The 21,389-nt window shown below is 40.6% G+C and overlaps 1 protein-coding gene across 1 annotated transcript in view; it reads right to left on the bottom strand.

Annotated features, from left to right (window-relative positions):
- Positions 1-676: 676 nt before the first annotated feature.
- The window catches only part of LOC126980295 (EGF-like repeat and discoidin I-like domain-containing protein 3), a 69,071-nt gene continuing 48,358 nt past the window's right edge, over positions 677-21,389 (bottom strand). Inside the window, exons 3-5 of the mRNA XM_050830015.1 lie at positions 17,535-17,668; positions 11,423-11,552; positions 677-10,824 (exon numbers count right to left, since the gene is read on the bottom strand). Coding sequence (XP_050685972.1) covers positions 10,754-10,824; positions 11,423-11,552; positions 17,535-17,668 — 335 coding nt within the window. The 3' untranslated portion in view covers positions 677-10,753. The remainder of the gene's footprint in view (positions 10,825-11,422; positions 11,553-17,534; positions 17,669-21,389) is intronic.

Below are 21,389 nucleotides of genomic sequence, written 5' to 3'. Positions count from 1 at the left end.
CATATTTTTTTCTTCCCTATTTTTTTCTTCCATATTTTATTCTTCCTTATTTATTTTGCCTTATTTTTTTGCGTTCATCTCATTTTCTATGTCTCAGGGTATCAAATCACCTATCAATGCACGGTAAATAAGGCTATAAACAGTATAGATATAGTATAATATTTTTTTTTTTATGTTGCCTGCCTTTCCGACACACAAAAAATTGATCTACATAACAAATTTCTTACTTATAACTTTTTTTCATCGTAACTATGGAATATACCTTAAATGATAGTTGATATACATACACATCTTGATACCTTGATAAACACCTTTGTACTATACATCTAGTATAATGATATAGCGGTACCGTAAAAGACTTCTCCAACTCACTGAATAATCGAGACATTTGTATTTTGAAATCTTGCACGCCACTCACGAACCCGAATCTCATTTGAGGAAGATACACGATTAAGCTTGAATGAACTTATAAATCTACTCTCACTTATAAACCTCATCTCGTACTTCTTTCACAAACCCGAACCTCACATATAATAGGAAATAATAGGAAAGGTAAAACATAAAACTTGAATGAACTTATAAATCTACTCTCACTTATAAACCTCATCTCGTACTTCTTTCACAAACCCGAACCTCACATATAATAGGAAATAATAGGAAAGATAGAACATAAAACTTGAATGAACTTATATATTTTCTTGCACTTACAAACCTCATCTCGCACGTCTTTCACAAACCCGTGTTTCATATAAGATACACGACAAAACTAAAATGAACTTATAAATCTACTTGTAACCTCAACCACATCTCAAGTAAACCAGTAAACCTCACACTTATACATCACGTGTTTTGATTCACCACACCAACCTTCCCCGCCTAACGAGAACACTCCTCTAACTACCCCGAACTTCAACTAACGGAACGCCTTCTTCGGTATTGATAAACTTCTGCAACAACTTCATCTGTCCGTTCAAAAATATAAGTTTCCATTTGCCTCTTAGTCCCACCTTTTTAAAACGTCACTGAACAAAGGCTCCATTTTAGTACTGATTAACTTTTCCAACAACTTCGTCTGTGTTCCAAAATATGAGTTTCAATAATAACCTCTGAACTTATAACTCCTCCAAACGTCACCCAACAAAGTGGTTCATTTTTGTATTGATAAACTTCAACAACTTCATCTCCCTACTTCAGAATGCATTAGTTCCCTTGTAGCTTTTAATTCCATCTTTTTAAAACTTCCACCAAACAAAATACTCGTTTCAATGTTGCTAAACTTCTGTTACAACTTAATCTCGCTTCACCAAAGAATAAACCACTTCCCTTTTAATTAACTCGACCCGCCACATTGGTGTTAACTACTTCAGGATATATCTGTTTTCCTATAGCTTTTAATTCCAACTTTCTTAAACTGCCACGTAACAAAATGCTCGTTTCAATATTGCTAAACTTCTGTTACAACTTAATCTCCCTCCACCGAAGAATAAACCACTTCCCCTTTTAATTAACTCGACCTGCCACATTGGTCTTAATTTCCACCTACCCCTAACTAACTTAACCTAACGCTGGGATCACATCGGAATCAAATGAACTTCCCCAGCCACCTCATTTCCACGTCCACACTACACGGCTTTCACCCACAGACACTCCACCATCCACATACAGTGCTCTTTACAACACCCAACTCCCTAAAACTTCACCAACCAACGAGAGAACCTTTACTTCACCATCACACAAACTTCTCGCCCACCACTTCATTTCCCCGTCCCAGAATTTGATATGACTTCGGATTAACTTCACCAGCCACTCATATCTCTTAACTTTCGATAACTTATTCCTGTACGCAGCTCAAGTTAAATCCGGAACTCACTTAACGGAGACTCACTTAATTGAATTCTAACGCAATATTGAACTCACTTGGTCTCAGTCTTAATTATCTTCGTGAACTACCTTTCCATCTCACACTAAGTCCCGTTTTGACATGAAGTCTTTTCCGCTTAGCAAGATACATGGGGTCTTAAGGTAGGAGGAAGGAGGGTGAAGGGGAAGGGAGAGGGGAGTGAACTGGTGAGGGAGGAAAGTTAAGGGTGAGGAAGGGAGAGATAGGAGAAGGGGGATGAACTGTCTGGAGAGGAAAGGGAAAGGGAGGAAATGGAAGGGGAGAGGAGTGGAGGACGGATGAGGAAGTGAGAGAGGGCAGTGGGGAGGAAACAGAAGATGAGGGAAGCGAGGGAAGGAAAGGAGGAAGGGGGATTAAAGGGACGATGGAAGAAAGTGGAGGAAAGGTAAGGGAGAAGAGGGGAGGAAGAGAAGGAAAGGGAGGGGGATTACAGATAACGATGAAGGAGAGGAGAGGAAAGGTAAGGAGGGATCGTTATTTCACATGCAACTGTACCTCCGCCTTCCCAAACTAACCACTTTCACTTTAATTGCTCGATCTCACCTGTAATTAACAAACCTCAACTTTAATTAACCAGCCACCTGTCCTTACCTCACCGACCCGCCTCACCTGTCCTCTGCTATCTGGCTTCATCACTTCACCTGTTCAGTCGGTGTGTGTCCAATTTAACACCTGCCTTTCAATTAACCTGTTGGAGTACTCTCACTTTTTCTCGTTTGCACCTGAGTCTCCCTTTCCGCTTCTCGATTGTCTTGCCTGTCACCTGTCCACCTACTATCACGGCTGTCACTTTTCCATTAACCTGTCTCTACTTTCACTTTCCTGCGTTTTGTACCTGACCTTCCATTTCGCTCCCTAATAGCGTTGTGTCATCTGTCTACCTGTCATAGCTGCCACCTTTTAATTAACCTGTCTTTACCTTCACTTAATCAATGGTGTTACCTGCCTACCTTTCAGAGCTCTCACTTTCGTACTTTTAAAACTGTCTCTAATTAATTAAACTCCATATTTTAGTAAGCTTTTATCTGGTGTCGTTAATCTATATGCACTAACTTCCTTTTTAAATATCCGTATCAATTTCAATGTTTTCCAGAGCTGTCAATTTAGTACTTTCATGACTGTCTCTTTACTTAAAACTTTATATTGTAGTAAGTTTTAATCTGGTATCGCTACTCTGCATGCATTGATTTCCTTTTTAAATATCCGTATCTCCTCTAATTTAGTCATTTTCCTCCAGCTTTTGTTTTATTTTTCTACTTTTTTTGTTTGGCTTCTCCGCTTCTAATCCGTTGCGACTTTCTTCTATTCTCCTTTCGTTCAGGCCTTTCATCCTTCCTCAAAATACTAGTCTGTTTTTTTGTTTTTGTTTTATTTTTCTACCTTTTTTGTTGGCTTCTCCGCTTCTATTCTGTTGCGATTTTCTTCTGTTCTCCTTTCGTTCTTGCCTTTCATCCTTCCTCAAAATACTAGTCTGGTTTGTTCATTTCATTCTGCTTTTGTTCTTCTCTGGTTTCTGTTTTATACTTCAACCTGTAAACTGTGACACGTCTTAGTTTTCCTCCAACGCTTAAGACTTCTCGACTCCTCAAGGTTCGGTCCTGGGGCCAACACTATTCATAATTTACGTGAACGATTTAGAAACTGATATCCTATCAAAAGTAGCCAAATTCGCCGACGACACCAAATTAGGAGGTACGGTAATGAACAGTCAAGTTGCGAGAACATTCAATCAGACTTAATAAGACTTGCCGACTGGAGCGAAAAATGGCAAATGAGTTTTAACGTAGATAAATGTAAAGTAATGCACATAGGTGAAAAAAATCCTAACTTTAAATATCAGATTCAAGGACATGAGCTCAGCGAAGTAAAACAAGAAAAAGATCTTGGTGTCATTATCAGTAACACTCTTAAAATGAGTGATCAATGTTCTGCAGCGAGTAAAAAAGCCAATATGATGTTGGGATTAATATCAAGAAACTTTGATTATAAATCACCCGAACTTATGAAGAGATTATATTTAGCATTTGTAAGACCACACCTAGAATACGCCGTTCAGTTCTGGTCACCGAACTATATCAAAGATCAAGTTTTGCTAGAAAGGATACAGCGACGAGCAACCAAACAAATTCCAGCGCTCCGAAACTTGTCATATGACGAGCGTTTAAAGCGTTTAGATATGTTTTCCCTAAAAAAGCGAAGGATAAGAGGGGACTTAATTGAAGTGTTCAAAATCCTTAATGGATTCGACAACATTAAACCAGATAGTCTATTTCAGAGACACCAACACAAGAACACGCAGCAACGGTATGAAGCTAAAGGGAAATCGATGTAACACATTGGTGCGCAGAAGTTTTTTCAATAACAGAGTCGTCGATCACTGGAATAGACTCCCACCGTCAGTAGTTAGCGCACAGAGTATCAATAGCTTTAAGTCTTCTTTGGATAAGTACTTCAGGGATATAAGATTATACTGACCCATTTTCGCATGTTTTCAGACAGATTGCAGCAAGACCTCAACCTATATTCATATAATTCTCCCCCAAAACCTAGATTGCAAGTAGCGAAAGTCAACAATAGAGTAAAGCAACAGTTCATGTCCGCATGACAGGTGGAGTGAGGTGTGGGTGCAGTAAGGGGACAGGTTACTGGTGCCGTGCCTAGTACCGCCGGTAAAACGAGGATCAAGCCTCCACCTGTGGCCCTGAAACTACACCTCACCCATCGTGAGTATTAGGGGGGATTCTGGGGCTGCCCTGTGTAGGCCACTCGTCCTCTTCCAGTCTCCCTGTATTTCTATGTTCTTATGTTCTTATGTAATGAAGTCATTTTCTACCACAGCTTAGGTTACCAGTAGTGTAAGTTATGGGTAGTAATTTCCTCTTATTTCTCTCTTTACTGTAACATTTCCATGTCCCTTTCTTCCTTAAAGGTACATGGTGTTCCCTTCTAACTATTTCCTGCCGGCACGTTGCCGGAGGGAGAGGTGGGTGGGGAGGAGCCTTCATCTTTTCTGTCCTGTTCTACCTCACGTAGATTACTAGTAGTAGCGGTAGTTAACAGACACCCTCGCCATAGACCGATAGGTCTTCTGGTGTCTGTTCTTCCTATGTATTCCTATGTATTCCTTACTCTGCGTTAACTTGTGTCTCTGTTCTCTCTGTCTCGCCTCCGGTTTTCAGTGTTCGTATACATTATCTAAGTGGGTCAGTCTCGCTCCGGCTGCCGACCTTTCTCAGCATGTAAACTGAAGTGCCTCCTTGTTCTCTTTCCACGATTTCGGTAGGTAGTCATAGTTCTTTGTTGACCTATATTATTACTTTGTTCTCATTCTGTGTTCTGTGTTGACCTGACCTGTACCCTTATCTTTTTATCACCCTGTATCCTGTATCACCTTTGTATCCTGTATTTTTATATTATTCTGTATCCTTTGTTGACCTCTATCCTTATCCTGTACGGTTTGTTGACCTGTATCCTATTCGTTTTTTGCTATCCTGTGTGTTTTGTTACCTATATTCTTACTGTATCCTCCATCTTTATATAATATCCTTTGATGATCTCTACTTTTTCAATGCTTTGTTAACCTATATGTATTTTCTTGTGTGTTTCCTACCCTCTGTATGTTGTGGGTTCTTGTTCAACTGCTCAAACCTCATCTAAGTTCGTCAACCTCCCTGTGGCTCATGTGACCTATCTTATCCTGAACAGTCCAACAGATCCTTTCCCTCCCTCAGGAATTAGTGATTGCAAAGATGAAGGAAGGTCGCTTTAAGCTGTAAATAATTGAAAAAGGGCGTGCAGTATAAAAGGCGTTAATTATTCTTGGTAATGAGGGAATTTTGTGTTGGTAGTAAAGGGTTTATGTGTAATTGTTTGATGATAAAAGTATGAGAGTTAATTAGTAAGTGTTCACAGTGAGATTATTTTTTTGCTCCTTTTGAAGTTATACGTTATTTTTTAATGGTGTGTGATGTAAGAACTTTTTATGTTACAACTTTTTTTCGGGCTCAACATAACAGGTTTTTCTCTCTCATCTCCTTTTATAATGGCTCCCTAATTAACTTTGTAGTCGTTATTTCGGCTTCTTTTCCTTTTTTTTTAGTTGAAGTTAAAAAAATAGTTTCCCGGTTTTTTTTACAGCAAAGGAAACAGCTCAAAAGAAAGAAAATGAGGAAACAATAATGAAAAAAAAGCCGGCTAGTCACTGCTCCTAAATTCTGATGAAAAGAAAATTGTGTCGTTTTGAGAGTTCGCGGCGAGGCATGTTTGAAATCAAGGCGAGTTAAGGAGAGTCAGGAGGGAAGAGTCTGGGGTTTGTTCTTTTCTTTCTGCTTCTGTTTTCTCTCATTTTGTTTTTGTTTTACTCCTCCACCATTTTTTATATTTGTATTCTATTGTAGTTTTCTTCTTTTTTTCATGTTCCTCTTTTTTTCTTTCTCCCACTGTCATGAATTCTAGTTTGATTTGTTCTTTTCCTTCTGGTCTTGTTGTTCTTTTGTTTTTGTTTTTGTTTTATTCTTATTTCTGTTTTTGTTTTACTCCTTCGCCTTTTTTTATTTGTCTTCTCTGTCTCTGCTCTTTTGTTCCTTTGTCAAAACACTATTATTACTGCTTTCCTTATTTCATTCAGCTATTGTTTTAATGTTTTCTTTAGTTTTGCCTGTATTTTTCTACTATTATTTTTGTTCTGGCTTCGCTGTCTCTATTCTGTTGTGGTTTTCTCCTTTTTTTTCATGTTCCTCTTTTCTCCTTTCCTCCATTGTCAAAACATTCTAGTCTGGTTTGTTCTTTTCCTTCTGCTCTTTTTGTTCTTCTCTCGTTTTTGTTTTTGTTTTATTCTTATTTCTGTTTTTGTTTTACTCCTTCACCTTTTTATATTTCTCTTCTTTGTCTCTCCTCTTTTGTTCCTTTGTCAAAACATTATTATATCTGCTTTCTTCTTTTCATTCTGCTCTTTTTCTCATCTTTTTTTCAGCCTTGCCTGTATTTTTCCATCTTTTTTATGTTCTTTCTTCTCTGTCTCTGTTCTGTTGTTTTCTCCTTTTTTTCATGCTCCTCTTTTACTCTTTCTTCCATTGTCACAAAAATTCTAGTCTGGTTTGTTCTTCTCTTGTTTTCTCTCGGTTTTGTTTTTGTTTTATTCTTTTACCTTTTTTGTTTCGTGTTCTTCGTCTGTGTTCTGTTGTGGTTTCCTTTATTTTTGTCTTTCCTTTCTTGCCTTTTCTTCTACTTCTTCTCTTTGTTTCATTCCGATCTCTCCTTTTGTTTGGCTTTTTCGTTTATGTTCTGTTGCTATTTTCTCTTCCTTCTTTTTCGCATTCCTTTCTTGCCTCTCCTCCATTGTCAAAAAATACTGGAGTTTTATTTTTTTCTCTTTTATTTCTACTCTCTACGTTCTTTTCTCATTCTGTTCTTTTAAAAATCCTGTCGCCTTTGTTTACCTCCATGTTGTATCCCTTCTCTCTATTTTTGGTTTTATTTCCTTCCTCTCTGATTCCACTTTTATCGTATTTTTCTCTATGGTGTGTTGTTCGTCGCGAGCATTCCAGTGTTATCTATCTTTTTTTCGTATTTCCTTCTCTCCTTTTCCACAAGTCTCTCACTTCAGCACTTAAAAGAAAGCGAGCCAAACGGAATTCCACTGCACACGACAAGAAAAAAAGAGGGAAAGATAGTTTGCTTAGCTTCGTTATCTTCTTTCTTTACTCTCCGAACACTCACTCTCTCTTTCTTGACACTTTCTTTTCACTCTTTCTTTCCTCTTTCTATCTTTTAACCCTTTCCTTCTTTTAACTTTCTTTTCAATATCTTTCTTTCTCTTAACTCTCTTCCCTTCTACTTTCTTTCTTCTAACTCTTTCCCTCCATTCTCTTTCTTTCTTTTCAATATCATTCTATCTTCTCTAACTCTTTCTTTCTTTTCACTTTCTTTTCTTCTACTTTCTTTCTTCTAACTCTCTCTTTCTTCTTTTCACTCTCCTTCCACTTTCTTTCTTCCAACTTTCTCTTTCCATTCTCTTTCTTTCTTTTCAGTGTATTTTTATCTTCTCTAACTCTTTTTTCTTTTCACTTTCTTTTCTTTTACTTTCTTTCTTCTAACTCTCTTTCCATTTTTCATTTCTTTTAACTCTTTCCTCTTTTCACTCTTTCTATTCTCTTTCTTTCTTTTCAATGTCTTTCTATCTTTTCGATGTCTTTCTATCTTTTTCTATCTCTTTCCTTCTTTCTCCACTTCTCCTCGCTCCTCGCTTCCTCTTGTTTGATTATTGTTTGTGTTTTATTCAGTGTAGCGCCTCGAGCCGTGACCAAGGTGATTTCTGATCCGCGAATGTTTGAGGTCTGATCCGGGAATGTCGAGTTCTGAGCTGCGAGTTTCGAAGGTCTTACCAGTGAGTCTCTTGAGGGCTGTTCCGCGAGTCTTAAGGTCTGTTTCGTGTACTTGGTTTCTGTCTCTTGTTCATGGTTGTTCAGAAGTGGAGATTCAGGAAGAGAGACGAAAGCCAGGAGTGTGTATCAGTTCGTGCGTTCCCTGTGTTGTATTCCTCAGTGTGTGATAGAGAATGATGATCTGTATTTCTGTCTATGTAAGAAAAGAAGGTGAAGTGTTTTGTGTGAGGGGAAAGGGATGGAAGTGATTGTGAATGTTGTGTTCGTGTGTTCCCTGCGTTGTATTCCTCAGTGTGTGATAGAAAATGATGATCTGTATTTCTGTCTATATAAAAGAAGGTGAGGTGTTTTATGTGAGAGGAAAGGGGAGGAAATGATTGTGAATGTTGTGATTGTTCTTCTATAATGGAAAATGGTTATAACGTATTTTTTTTGCATGGAGAAAAATGGAAAAAATCTATGTGTTGATATGTGTTGATGTGTTGCTAGAAAACATAAAACGAGGGATGTGTATGCTGTTCGCTTTAGTGTATATTAAAAAAAATGTGAATATCTTTTTATCTGAATGCAAAAAAAGGGAAGATCAGATACTTTGTTGATATGTAAATGTGCTTTGAGATTATGGAAAATAGGTGTGTGTGTGTGTGTGTGTGTGTGTGTGTGTGTGTGTGTGTGTGTGTGTGTGTGTGTGTGTGTGTGTAAGTGTTTGTGTGTGTGTGTGTGTGTGTGTGTGTGTGGGTGGGTGTGGGTGCGTGTAAGTGTTTGTCTGTGTGTGTGTGTGTGTGTGTGTGTGTGTGTGTGTGTGTGTGTGTGTGTGTGTGTGCGTGTGTAAATTATTTTGTCTTGCTCTGGGATTACTTTTACATTTTTAGCTCGAGTGCACGTGTGTCTGAATGCTTAAAGCGGAGGAGCTGGTTTACCTTTGTCCCTCTCTTTCCTTCCGGGAGTGTATACGCATTTTAATTAAACTTTTCCTTTTCCTTTAGGTATACGAATGCATTTTTAATATCGTCCACGTGCCTTCATATGGAGAGCAGCCACGTTACTTAGTTATGCATCCTGATAGCACACACTCTTTTCTTATTAGTGTGTCTTTTGTATACTGTAGAGGAGTTAGAAATGTGTCCACTGTATGTGTTATTAGAAGTAGAGTTTTGATAGCGTTGATTGGTGTATAGTGTTCGTAGTATTCATAGGAGATTCATAGGAGTGTCTAATTATGATAGAAGTGTCGTGTATATTTTAGAGAAGGTAGAATTGTTTGTCTTATAAGTGTGAATAAGAGTGAATAGGCTCTTTATATCATCCATTAAGTGAAGAAATTATTAACTTGAAGAAAAAAATAATCCGGGACTTAATTCGTTCATATAGACTGTTTGTTTCAATGTTTTCTTTCTCGTTTTTCAGAAGAGGTTGTGTTTGTTGACATTTATGATTTCTAAAGCGTAACTATTTTTGTTCTTTCAGTTTCTCTTTGAATTACGAGTTTCTTCACCATTGTTGTTATTTTTGCCTTTGTTCTCTTTGGCATATATTCCTTGCTGGTGGTGGTGGTGGTGGTGGTGGAGAGAGCACAGAAATTCTTGGCGGTCGTGGTGGTGGTGGTGGAGAAATGGATGTGGAAGATGGTGGTGCTCCCGGTGATGGAGGTGGTGGAGTTAGTGGAGAAATTGTTGGTGGTGTTGTAGGTGGGGTATAGTGGTGGTGGTAGTGGAGGATGTCAAGTAGATAGTGGAGGTGGTGATGGAGGTGTTGTTTAGGGTGGAGAAAGTGGATAAATTTTGATTTGTATTGCAGGGAAAATAGATTGTGGTGGATTTGGTGGTAGTGATGAGAGGAAAAGAGAGAGATATACGGGTAGTGATGAAGATGATTAAGACAGTGAGGAATAAACTGGAGGTGGAGGTGGAGGTGGAGGTGATGATGGTGTTGGTGGTGATGACAGTGGTGATGAAGGTGATTAAGACAGCGAGGGAGAAACTCTTATAATTGTCAGAAGTGGTACAGGGGATGTGTAGGTGGTGGTGATGTTTAAAGGAATGGAGATACTCGAAGTGGTGATGAAAGTAGTGGTGGTAGAGGTGATGATGGTGTTGGTGGTGATGACAGGGGTGATGAAGATGCTTAAGACAGCGAGGGAGAAACTCTTATAAATGTCAGAAGTGGTAGAGGGGAGGTGGAGGTGGCGTTGATGGAGAACGGAAAGGACATACTCGAAGTGGTGATGAAAGTAGTGGAGGTGGTGTTGGTGGTAGAGGTGGTGGATGTAGCACAAACATTCACATTCCTCTCGTTGGTGTTGTTGGTGTTAGTGAAGCGGACAATGTAACACTTGCAACACAAATTGGCGGTAGTGTTGCCTGATGCTGTCATTGGCGTTGCAGATGTCTCAGTTCTTGCTGGCGAAATGGTTGTATCCGCAGCAGCAATAGTGGTGGTGGTGGTGGTGGTGGTGGTGGCGGCTTGGAGGCTAAATGACCATGCAATCAACCGGGAACCTGGTATCGAGACCTGAAGAGAACTGCTTGGGCGATGGGCATTCTGTGGGTGGGGAGAGAGAGAGAGAGAGAGAGGTAGTAATAGGTCACTCTCTCTCTCTCTCTCTCTCTCTCTCTCTCTCTCTCTCTCTCTCTCTTTATGAACGCACGCAACAGGCAGACCAGGTTTGTGTGTGTGTGTGTGTTTGTGTGTGTGTGTGTGTGTGTGTGTTCTGTGGGGTTCAGAGTAAATGTATACGTTGACTTACACACACACACAAACGTACACACACACACACACACACACACACACACACACACACACACACACACACACACACATACACGGACACACACAAACACACAGACTTCCCTTCCCCCAAACAGACCCTTCTTTTTCCCTCCCCCTCCACACATACATACAAATACCTCATTTCCTTCCCCTCCTCCCTCACACACATACTCCTTCCTTCCCCTACCCCCCCCACCCCCCTTACACACACACAGACACCCCTTCACCTCTCTTCATACCCCACGCACACTTTCCCCATCCCCCTGTAGACACACTGGCACCCTTTTCCTCCTCCTCATTCTCCATACACACACACACACACACACACACACACACACACACACACACACACACACACACACGAACTTACTCTTGTGACAGGTCCGTCCGTAGTATCCCGTATTGACGCACAGACACTGGTAGCCTGGGTCCCGCGAGATCTGGGAGCAGAGGCCGCCGTTCCTGCATGGCTTGGTCTCGCACGGGTCTTGCTGCTGCTCCTGGAGAAGAGAAGGCGGAATACGAGATTATATGAGTATTACAGAAGCACCTGCCGCCCTTTGTTGCCCCGGGCTTGGTGTTATTAATGCAGCGCCGGAGAACAACGGTGGAATAAACTGTCTTAATAATATTCTCCTTAATCAACGGTGGAATAAAATATGTCTTAATAATATTCTCCTTAATACAACGGTGGAATAAAATATGTCTTAATCATATTCTCCTTAATACAACGGTGAAATAGAATATGTCTTAATAATATTCTCCTTAATATATTCCATAGCTGAAAACGTGGAAGCTAAAATGTGAGGTCAGTGAGGTATTGCAGCAGCAGGCAACGGTTTATCTGCGGTTAGAGTAGAGTAGAGTAGAGTAGAGTAGAGTAGGGTAGGGTAGGGTAGGGCAGGGCAGAGTAGAGCAGAGTTCATTCTTCTCTCTACCTCTCTAGAAACCAAAGGAAACCAGAACATGAAATCAGTGATGTGGGGTCAAAAAAAAGTTATCACTGTTATCTTTGTGCTTTAGAGAAAACAAAATCAGCAAGGTATTTAAAGTCCACTATATATCGTAACAATGTACAGCCTTTCAGTTATTTTAGTAGTTTATCAATCAGTTTATCTATCTCTAACTATCCGTCAGTCTATCTATTTATCTATCTATCTCGCTTAGGTAGAAAAGAGAAACCTTGCCAAACAGACGGAATCCAAAGAGAAACCCGTTTTATCCACTCATTAAAAACTGTCAACACACATTCTCTCTCTCTCTCTCTCTCTCTCTCTCTCTCTCTCTCTCTCTCTCTCTCTCTCTCTCTCTCTCTCTCTCTCTCTCCCTAGTGTGTTGCTTTCTTCATTTTTACCTCCAGTGTCCTTTGAGGCTCGGGGAAGTTTTTTTTTTTTCTTTATCAAAATTTGTCCACGTGTCTGACCTCACCTGGCTAAGCCTTAATTGATATCAAAGTGGATTTACCTGAGCAATGTTATTAAAAGTATGAGGCGGCTTTTGATCTCTCTCACAAACACACATATGCACTCACTTTCTCTCTCTCTCTCTCTCTCTCTCTCTCTCTCTCTCTCTCTCTCTCTCTCTTTAATAGCCTTCTTTATCTCGCTTCGTTTCCTCCACAAAATTTAATGCTTCCTTTTGTGACCATTCATTTACCTCGTTATCTTGTTCCCTTCGTCTCATTTCCTCCTCTTCCTCCTCTTCCTCCTTCTCCTCTTCCTTCTCCCTTCCCGTTCTTGTTTATTTCGTATTGTTCTCCTCGCCTTTTGTATTCCCCTCCGCCTCTTACAACTTTTCATTTTTCTTTCTCTCCTTTTCAGTCTTCTCCTCCTCCTCTTCATTTCATTTATCGCCCATAACATCAGCATCTGCTTTTTGGAGTGGTTTATTTTTCTGCTTTTCTTCATCATCATATTCTTTAGTTTCCTCCTCCTCCTCTTTCTCTTTCTCCTTCTCTCACTTCTCCTTTTCTTTCTCCTCCTCTTTCTCCTTTTCTCTTCCTTCTTCTTCTCCACATCCTTTTTTCGTCCTTCTCCCCCTCCTCCTCCTCCTCCTCTTTCTCCTCTTCCTCCTTCTTTTCCTCCTTTTCTTCCTCCTCTTCCTCCTCCTCCGTCAGATTGTAAAGTCATCCAGAAAGACCTTGACCGGATTACTCAGTTGTGTGAAAGGTGGCAAAGGGCCTTCAAGTTTGACAAGTGTGAAATCGTGCTCTTTGGGTCCATACCTACAGAGTGCTTGGGGAAGTCTCGGCAGGTCATACACGAGACGGAATCGGATTTTGGAGTCGCCATCAGCAGTGACTTTAAACCTACAAAGCGCTGTAAGTCTGCATGTAAAAGAGCTTATACTGTGCTCGAGTTCGTAGCGAGGAACTTCGAGTGTAAGATTCCGGAAGTAACGCTATCTTTGTGTACCACGTTAGTAAGACCCCACCTGGAATTCGCAGTGCAGCTTTTTTTTTTTTTACAGCAGAGGAGTCAGTTCAAGGGCATAAAAATAAGGAAACAAATATGAAAAAGAAGCCCGCTACTCACTGTTCCTAAAAAGAGTTAGAGGAGTGGCCGAAAGATAGGTCAATTTCGGGAGGAGAGGTGTGATCTCCCAACAACAAAAGATACACTATTTTTTTTCATCAGAGTGCAGCGACGCGGTACGAAAACAATATCGTTGAGGACACAGCTGTAGGTAAAAATACTTAGCAACTATACCGCCTTACGTTAAAGAAAAAAAGCAGACGACTACGAAAATATATATGCGGGTGCTCAAGTGCCTCAGTAATTTCAGTAACGTCAATCACCCCAAGTTTTTTGAGCTGCAAACTAACCCGAGAACTAGAAATATCGGCCAGTCAGTTCTAGCGAAGTGGTGTACTACAGACATGGGCAGTAATTTATATATTTTCTGAGAGCAAATCCTAAGCCAGCTATACAACCATCCTGCAAAAATGGGTGAATCGAATACGAAGAGCTCCTTAAAAACCGCATTCACCGTCACTTTGTTGCGTTAGGAGTGAGCTGAGCTGCCCCGCACGAACGTATACAAGTGTTTTAGTCTGTCTGCTCCGTAGGTCACTGAAGTTCTTGACGAGTAGGCTTTTATGGTTCCTGCTTCTCTAAGTTTCCCTGTTTCCTCCTCTTCCTCCAGTCAGTGAAGAGGAAGGGAGGAAGAGATGGAAAAGAAGACAAACAGAAGCGATTCCCCAGTCCACTAATTACCAAATGGCAGGTGAGAGAGAGAGAGAGAGAGAGAGAGAGAGAGAGAGAGAGAGAGAGAGAGAGAGAGAGAGAGTTACCGGAATAGTTGAGCCGAAAAAGCTCTATGATGTCAGTGTCAGTCTTTGCTCAGCGGAAAAATAAGTTATGGAATGAAAGAGAGGAAAGAAAAAAAAATGGAAAAAAAGGAAAGGAAAAGTTGAAACGAAGTCGAGAGAACAATGAAATGAAGGAGTTTACGATGATAATGGATGAGAGAGAGAGAGAGTTGCTAGGAAATCATAAACTGAGAGGAAAAAACTTGTAGGAGGAGAGAATGTTGAGGGAATAAAATAATAAATGAGAGAGAGAGAGAGAGAGAGAGAGAGAAAATAATTCGGAGTTTCTCTCAACATTTTATTCGCATTGAAAGTTGTGTCCTAATGTTTGTGGGAAATTGAATCCTCTGCCCACAATGGAGTGAAAGGGAACAGAAAACAGACACAAAAAGAGCTTGATGAACGCAGCATTGTGGAACGAGAGGGAGGGAGGGAGGGAGAGGGGAAAGCGTGAACGTAAGCAGAAGAGGAGAGAAAAGAAGGATAAATGAAAGAAAGCGAGGAAGGATAATTCTAGAGAGTGCGAACATAGAACCATGATGATGTGAGAGAGAAAGATAATGATAGATAGAAAGAGGCAAACATAGATATATTGATTGATAAATAAAGAGAGAGGAAGACTCAGACGACTTGGAGAGAAAGATAGATAGATAAAGAGTCAGATTGATAGATAAATATATATATGAATAGAGAGAAAGGAGAAAAATCAGACGACTTGAGAAAGAGATTGATAAAGAGATACATAGATAGATTGATAGATAAATAAAGATAGAGAGGGAGAGAGAGGAAGATTCAGACGACTTGGAGAGAAAAATAGACAGATAAAGAGTCAGATAGATAGAATAATATAGATGAATAGAGAGAAAGTAAAGAATCAGACGACGTGAGAAAGAGATTGATAAAGAGATACCTAGAATAAACAGAAAGACGAAAAGAGAAATAGAGGAGAAAACGGACGACTAAAGAAAGATTGATAGATAGATAGAGGCAAATAGATAGATAAATAGATAGATAAGTAGAGAGAGAAAAAAAAAAAACTCCACGTGTCAGCATATAACCCTGCACGCATTTTGCACTTCCTCTGTTCACACCTCACCAGAATAGTCGTCGTTGTCCCTTCCGTCCGCTCCTAAATATAACATGCGCGGAAGTCCCGGCAGACCATGCATGAGGAATCGGGTGTTCAGGGTTCAGGGTGAGGAAGTTTTGGTGTCAGACGTCGGGAGTAATGCTATTTTTGTGTTGCTTGTTGGTCATGTCTCAGCTGAATACAAGGACATCGAATTATTAAAGTGTAGTGATACGTCTCGGAAATCATAGTAAGGACTTAGACGTTTAAAGAACAACTCAAACGACTCACTCTTCTGTGTCTCCCTTTCTCTATCTCCCTTTTTCTCTCCCTTTCTGTCTCTCCCTTTCTTTCTCTCCCTTTTTCTCTAACTCTCTGTCTTTCTCTTTTTCTATCCCTTTCTGTCTCTCCCTTTTTCTCTCCCTTTCTGTCCCTCCCTTTTTCTCTCGCTTTCTGCCTCTCCCTTTTTCTCTCCCTCTCTGTCTCTCCCTTTCTCTCTCCCTCTCTGTCTCCCTTTTTCTCTCCCTCTGTGTCTCCTTAACTCTTGAAAGCAAACGACTACTTGAGGATCTGATACAGGTCATTAAGTACCTGAACATATTAGATTACTTAAGTCATTTCATTTTTTTTTGCGCTTTAAACTAACCTGATCACTAGCAACAACGGCCTACTGATTCAAGAGAGGCGATGTAATACAGACATTTAGTTTTATTTATTTTTCCTGGAGTAGAGTTATCCGCACCTGCGACAAGTTTCCTGCAGGGGTAGTTAGTGCGAGATCGATTCACACATGTAAGAATCGCATTGACCGACACGAGTGAACTTTATTTTTATATTTTCGCTGTTCTTTTCTTTCCTCTCTTTTCCTTTTTCTCCGGTCACTTTTCTTCTCTCCTCCTCTTTCTTTCCTTTCCCTTCTTCCTCTAATCCATTCCCATCACATACATTTTCACTTGTTCACATTATTATTTTTTCTCTCTTATCCTTTTCTTCAGTTTCATCAGCATCTTTTATCTCTGCTCTCCCGTTCACTTCTTTCCCGAACCTCCAGTCTCTTCCCTCCTCCTCCTTTTTCCTCCTCTCCTCCTCCTCTTCTCTCCCAACCTTTCATCCTTTAATCCCCAACACTCTGCCTCTTTTTCTCCCTTCTCGCCACACACGGCCTCTCAGTCAGCCCTTCCCTTCCCTTCTGTTTGTTTGTTTGTATTCCTCCAGCTACCCTCTTGATGTTCTCCTTGTCCCCCCCCCCCTCTCTCTCTCTCTCTCTCTCTCTCTCTCTCTCTCTCTCTCTCTCTCTCTCTCTCTCTCTCTCTCTCTCTCTCTCTCTCCTTGGTAACCTGCCCCTCTTTCTTCCTCTTCCACTCCTTCTCTCCCTCTCTCTTCCTTTCATCTCGGTTTTGCTCTTCCTCTTCATTCCCTTTCATTCTTGTTTACCTTTCGCATTTGTTTACACTTCACCTTTCACCTCCTTTTCCAGCCCTCATACCAATACCCTTTTCACCTGTTCCTTACCTTTCCATTTTCAACCTCCCCCTTTTCACCTCTCCCTATACCTGTTTCATACCTGTTCAATCATTTCACCTTTCCCTCACATCCTCTTTTTTCATGCTTTTCTTCCTTCCTCTCTTTCTTTTATTTGTTTATCTCCATTTCTTGTATTTTATTTATTTCCTTCCGTTCCTCACCCCTTCCATTGTCACCTTCCCCTCTTTCGCTCTCTCTTGCCTCTCTCTCCCTTCTACCTCTCCATTTTCCCTCTCCCTCTCCCTCTCACTTTTCTCTCTCCCTCGTACTTCTCCCTCTTGCTTTCACTTTCTCACTTCTCCCCTTTCCTCTCCCTTTTGTCACTTCCCCCTCTCCCACACCCTCTCCCTCTCACTCATCCCTTCCCCTTTCCCTTTCACCCTCACCTGTCTTTTTTTCCCCCTCCCTCATCCCTCTCACTTCCTCTCTCTATCCCTCTCCCTTTCCCTTCCCCTTCCCTTTCATCCTTACCCTCCCCTGTCCTTCTTTCCCTCTCCCTTATCCCTCTCACTTCCTCTATTTCCCTCTCCTTTCACTTTCCCTCTCACCCTCACTCTCGCCCCTCACCTGTCCACTCACCTTTAGCGCCGCCTGGCACTGCTCTCTGGTGGCGTAGCGGAAGGTGGTGTCACATCCCAGGCCGCACACACATCCGCCCTCCTCCAGCCGGCAGCCCTGAACCAGCTGCTCCGGCTCACACGCCCCCACGCCGCCTGCCGGGGAGACGCACATGTTTAGACTTGTTATTACCTCTGACATTCCTGGCCTTACCTTTATTAGTATTAGCTTGGATTTTGTTTTACCTGTATATACCCCTTCTGACCTTTTGTTTGCTATCCGTCATGCTTGAAGTCGCTTTTTATTAACTATAGCTTCAATTTTTATTTATCTGCACCTGATATTTATTGTATTTGACGCGTTTGGCCTAACCTCCATAGACATTAACTTGGATTTTCGCCTTTTCTCCTTCTCTTTTCTTCTTTCTTTCTCTACTTTTCTTCATCTTTATTTTGTTATTTGGATTCCTTCTTTTCTTCATTTCTTCCCTTCTCTTCCTTTTTAATGCAGTTCTTTGGTTTCCTTCTTTTCTTGCTATTCTTTTGTTATTTTTGCTTTCTTTTTTTCGTTTCTTTCTTCTTTTTTTTCTTCTTCTTGTTCCAGTTATTTGCTTGTCTTTATTTACCGCTCATTGTAGGCTACGCACATATACACACACACCTATTGTTACCTCTAATAATATATACTATCTATGACATGCGTGACCTCACCTGTATAGACATTACCTTACATTTAGACACACACACCTGAATTCTCTTGTGTTCTTATCCTTACCGTATTACCACTCACCTGAACCTCATGCATTCTGGGAAGTCTATATATCTATCTCTTTGTATCTGTCCCTTTTCCTTTTCCCTTCCCCTGCTTATTTTCCTTCACTTTTTTTCCCTTCTTCTTTTATACCCTTCCACTCCCTTCGCCTTAATCTGTGTCCTCATCCACTCTGGCAAGTCTATATATCTATCTCTTTGTATCTGTCCTTTTCCTTCTTCCTTCCCCTTTTCCCTTCCCCTGCTTCTGTTCCTTCACTTTTTCTTCCCTTCTTCTTTTCTACCCTTCCATTCCCTTCTTAATCTGCGTCCTCTTTAACACACCATCAACACCATCAGCACTTTTCACCTGTTCGCATATTACCTGTGACGTTTCATATATACATTTTGCCTTGGACACACACGCACACCTGGTTCACTTTTACTCTCGTTTCCATGGATTTACTTGAGCTTACCTGCATCCGGGATTAATTAGACCAGCCTGCCTGTTACCTGCATCCTAGTCACTTTTTTTTTTTTTTTTTTTAGCTTTGCCTTCGTATTTGTGCATAAAAAAAAATGTGTGTGTGTGTGTCGATTTTTGTATAACTTTTTTTGTGCGTTTGTTAGTAAAGGATTATCATTACACGTACATCTCTTTCCTGATTCACGCATATATACACACACACATATATATTTTTTTCTATGTATTTCGATTTTTGTAGGGTGACTTTTTTTCCTTCGGTCGCGTCCCATGAGCCGAGTTTTTTTTTTTACTGCAGAGGAGTCAGTTCAAGGGCATAAAAAAAGGTAACAAATGTGAAAAAAAAGCCCGCTACTCACTGCTCCTAAAAAGAGTTAGAGGAGTGGCCGAAAGGTAGGTCAATTTCGGGAGGAGAGGTGTCCTGATACCCTCCTCTTGACGCTGTGTACGAGTCTTGTCCGATTACTGCTTCTTGTTCCCGGTGCCTTCCTTCCTTCCTCTGCTCTCACTCTTTGCAACGGCACCTCGAGTCTATCCTTCTACTTCGTGTTTTCTGTCTTTTCTGTCTCTGTTTTAATTGGCTCTTCACCTCGTTTCACTATTCCTTGCAACGGCATCTTAAGTCTATCCCTCTATTTCGTGTTTTCTGTCTTTTCTATCTCTATTATATTTTTCTACGTCTTTTCTATCTCTTATCTATGTCTTTTCTATCTCTGTGTTCCGTATCTCTTATCTATGTCTTTTCTATCTCTATTTTATTTTTTTATCTATGTCTTTTCTATCTCTTCGACTCTTTCTTTATCCCTTGCAACGATTCCTAAAGTCTACCCCACTTCTTCATGTTTTCTCTCTTCTCTATCTCTCTCTTTTAATAGGCTCTTCACCTCTTTTTTACCATTCCTTGTATCGGTATCTCAAGTCTACCTCTCTACCGCGTTTTCTCTCTTCTCTATCTCCTTTTAATTGTCTCTTTACCTTTTTTTTTACCATCCCTTGCAACGGTTCCTAAAGTCTATCCCTCTATTTCGTCTTTTCTGTCTTCTCTATCTCTCTCTTTTAATTGAATCTTCACCATTTTCATCATTCCTTGCAACGGCGCCTCAAGTCTGCCTCTCTATCATGCTCTGTCTTCTTTTCTATCTATATCTCTATTTCTGCTAGTAAGAATCATTCAACAGTGACTTCTCATGATCTAAAAGGTTACTCAAGTTCTTTTTCTTTGGCACGTATTCCCTCTCTCTCTCTTTTTCCTCTTCGATTTTCTTCCTTCAATAGCTGCCTTAACTCTTGTAATGATAAATGTGACGGGTATTATTATTTTCCATCTTCCGATTATCGCTTTTATTGTTTTGTTCCTTCCCTTCGATCTTCTTCCTTCAACAGACGCACCCTAAACTCCTGTAGTGATAGATACGTGTTATATATTTTGTTTATTATTGTGTAGTGTTTTTATTATGTTGTTCCTCCCATTCCCGAGAGAGCTGATGAATGTGCGGGTTTGAGGTTTCTCTCCTATCCGATCCTCTTTCTCCTCTAGCTCCCATTAGCTCTTGTAATGAATAATATATGTTGTGTGTTATTATTTATTGCAATGATGTTCCTCCCCTTCCCGCCCGAGAGTATGGGTCGGAGGGCTGATGAAAGTGCAGGTTTGAGGTTTCTCTCCTATCCGATCCTCTTTCCTCTCTAGCTCCCTTTAACTCTTGTAATGAATAGTATATGTTGTGTATTATTATTTATTGCAATGATGTTCCTCCCCTTCCCGCCCGAGAGTATGGGTCGGAGGGCTGATGAATGTGCGGGTTTGAGTTTTCTCTCCTATCCGATCCTCTTTCTCCTCTAGCTCCCATTAGCTCTTGTAATGAATAATATATGTTGTGTGTTATTATTTATTGCAATGATGTTCCTCCCCTTCCCGCCAGAGAGTATGGGTCGGAGGGCTGATAAATGTGCGGGTTTAGGGCACTGAGACAACACAGCGTGATATATAGAGGTGAGGGTGTGATGGATGGGTGCACGGAGCAGAGGAAGGATAGAGGGTAGAATAGCGCTCTGCTCCCTCTGACACGTGACCTCATTGCCGGCTGGTGAATGATAGAAGAGGAGGTAGAATGATGAGTACAGGAGGGATGATTGATAGAACAGGAGAATACGTAAATTAGAGAAGGTAAATAGGTGTAATGCTGCAATTTATCGTGTTAGGTTATGTATGCTTTAGGAAATAACAAAAAGGGGACAACTAACGGAGAATTACTGACATAAAATTTAAAAAAGTGGAGTAATATATGTTGGGAGAAATATTAGCTTTGGGATTGATAACATAAATGGTAATACAACGAGGATTAACTGACAGGAGGTAAAAGAAAAAAGTGGAATTGTATATGTGAAGAGGCAAAGAAAGGGAAGGGAAGGGCGAAGGGAGAGTGAAGGGAAGGGATGAGAGAGACAAAAAAAAGGCATTATATTTAAGGAAAGGCAAAGAAAGGGACGAAGGAAGGGACGAAGAGAAGGGATGAGAGAGGAACAGGAGGACAACAAAAAAAGGAATTATATTTAAGGAAAGGCAAAGCAAGGGACGAAGGAAGGAACGAAGGGAAAGGATGAGAGGAACAGCAGGATAACAGAACGGGAATTATATTTATG

This window comes from Eriocheir sinensis, chromosome 44 (assembly GCF_024679095.1).
Source record: "Eriocheir sinensis breed Jianghai 21 chromosome 44, ASM2467909v1, whole genome shotgun sequence".
NCBI classification, from domain to species: domain Eukaryota; kingdom Metazoa; phylum Arthropoda; class Malacostraca; order Decapoda; family Varunidae; genus Eriocheir; species Eriocheir sinensis.
This window is presented reverse-complemented; position numbering and strand designations above follow the sequence as displayed.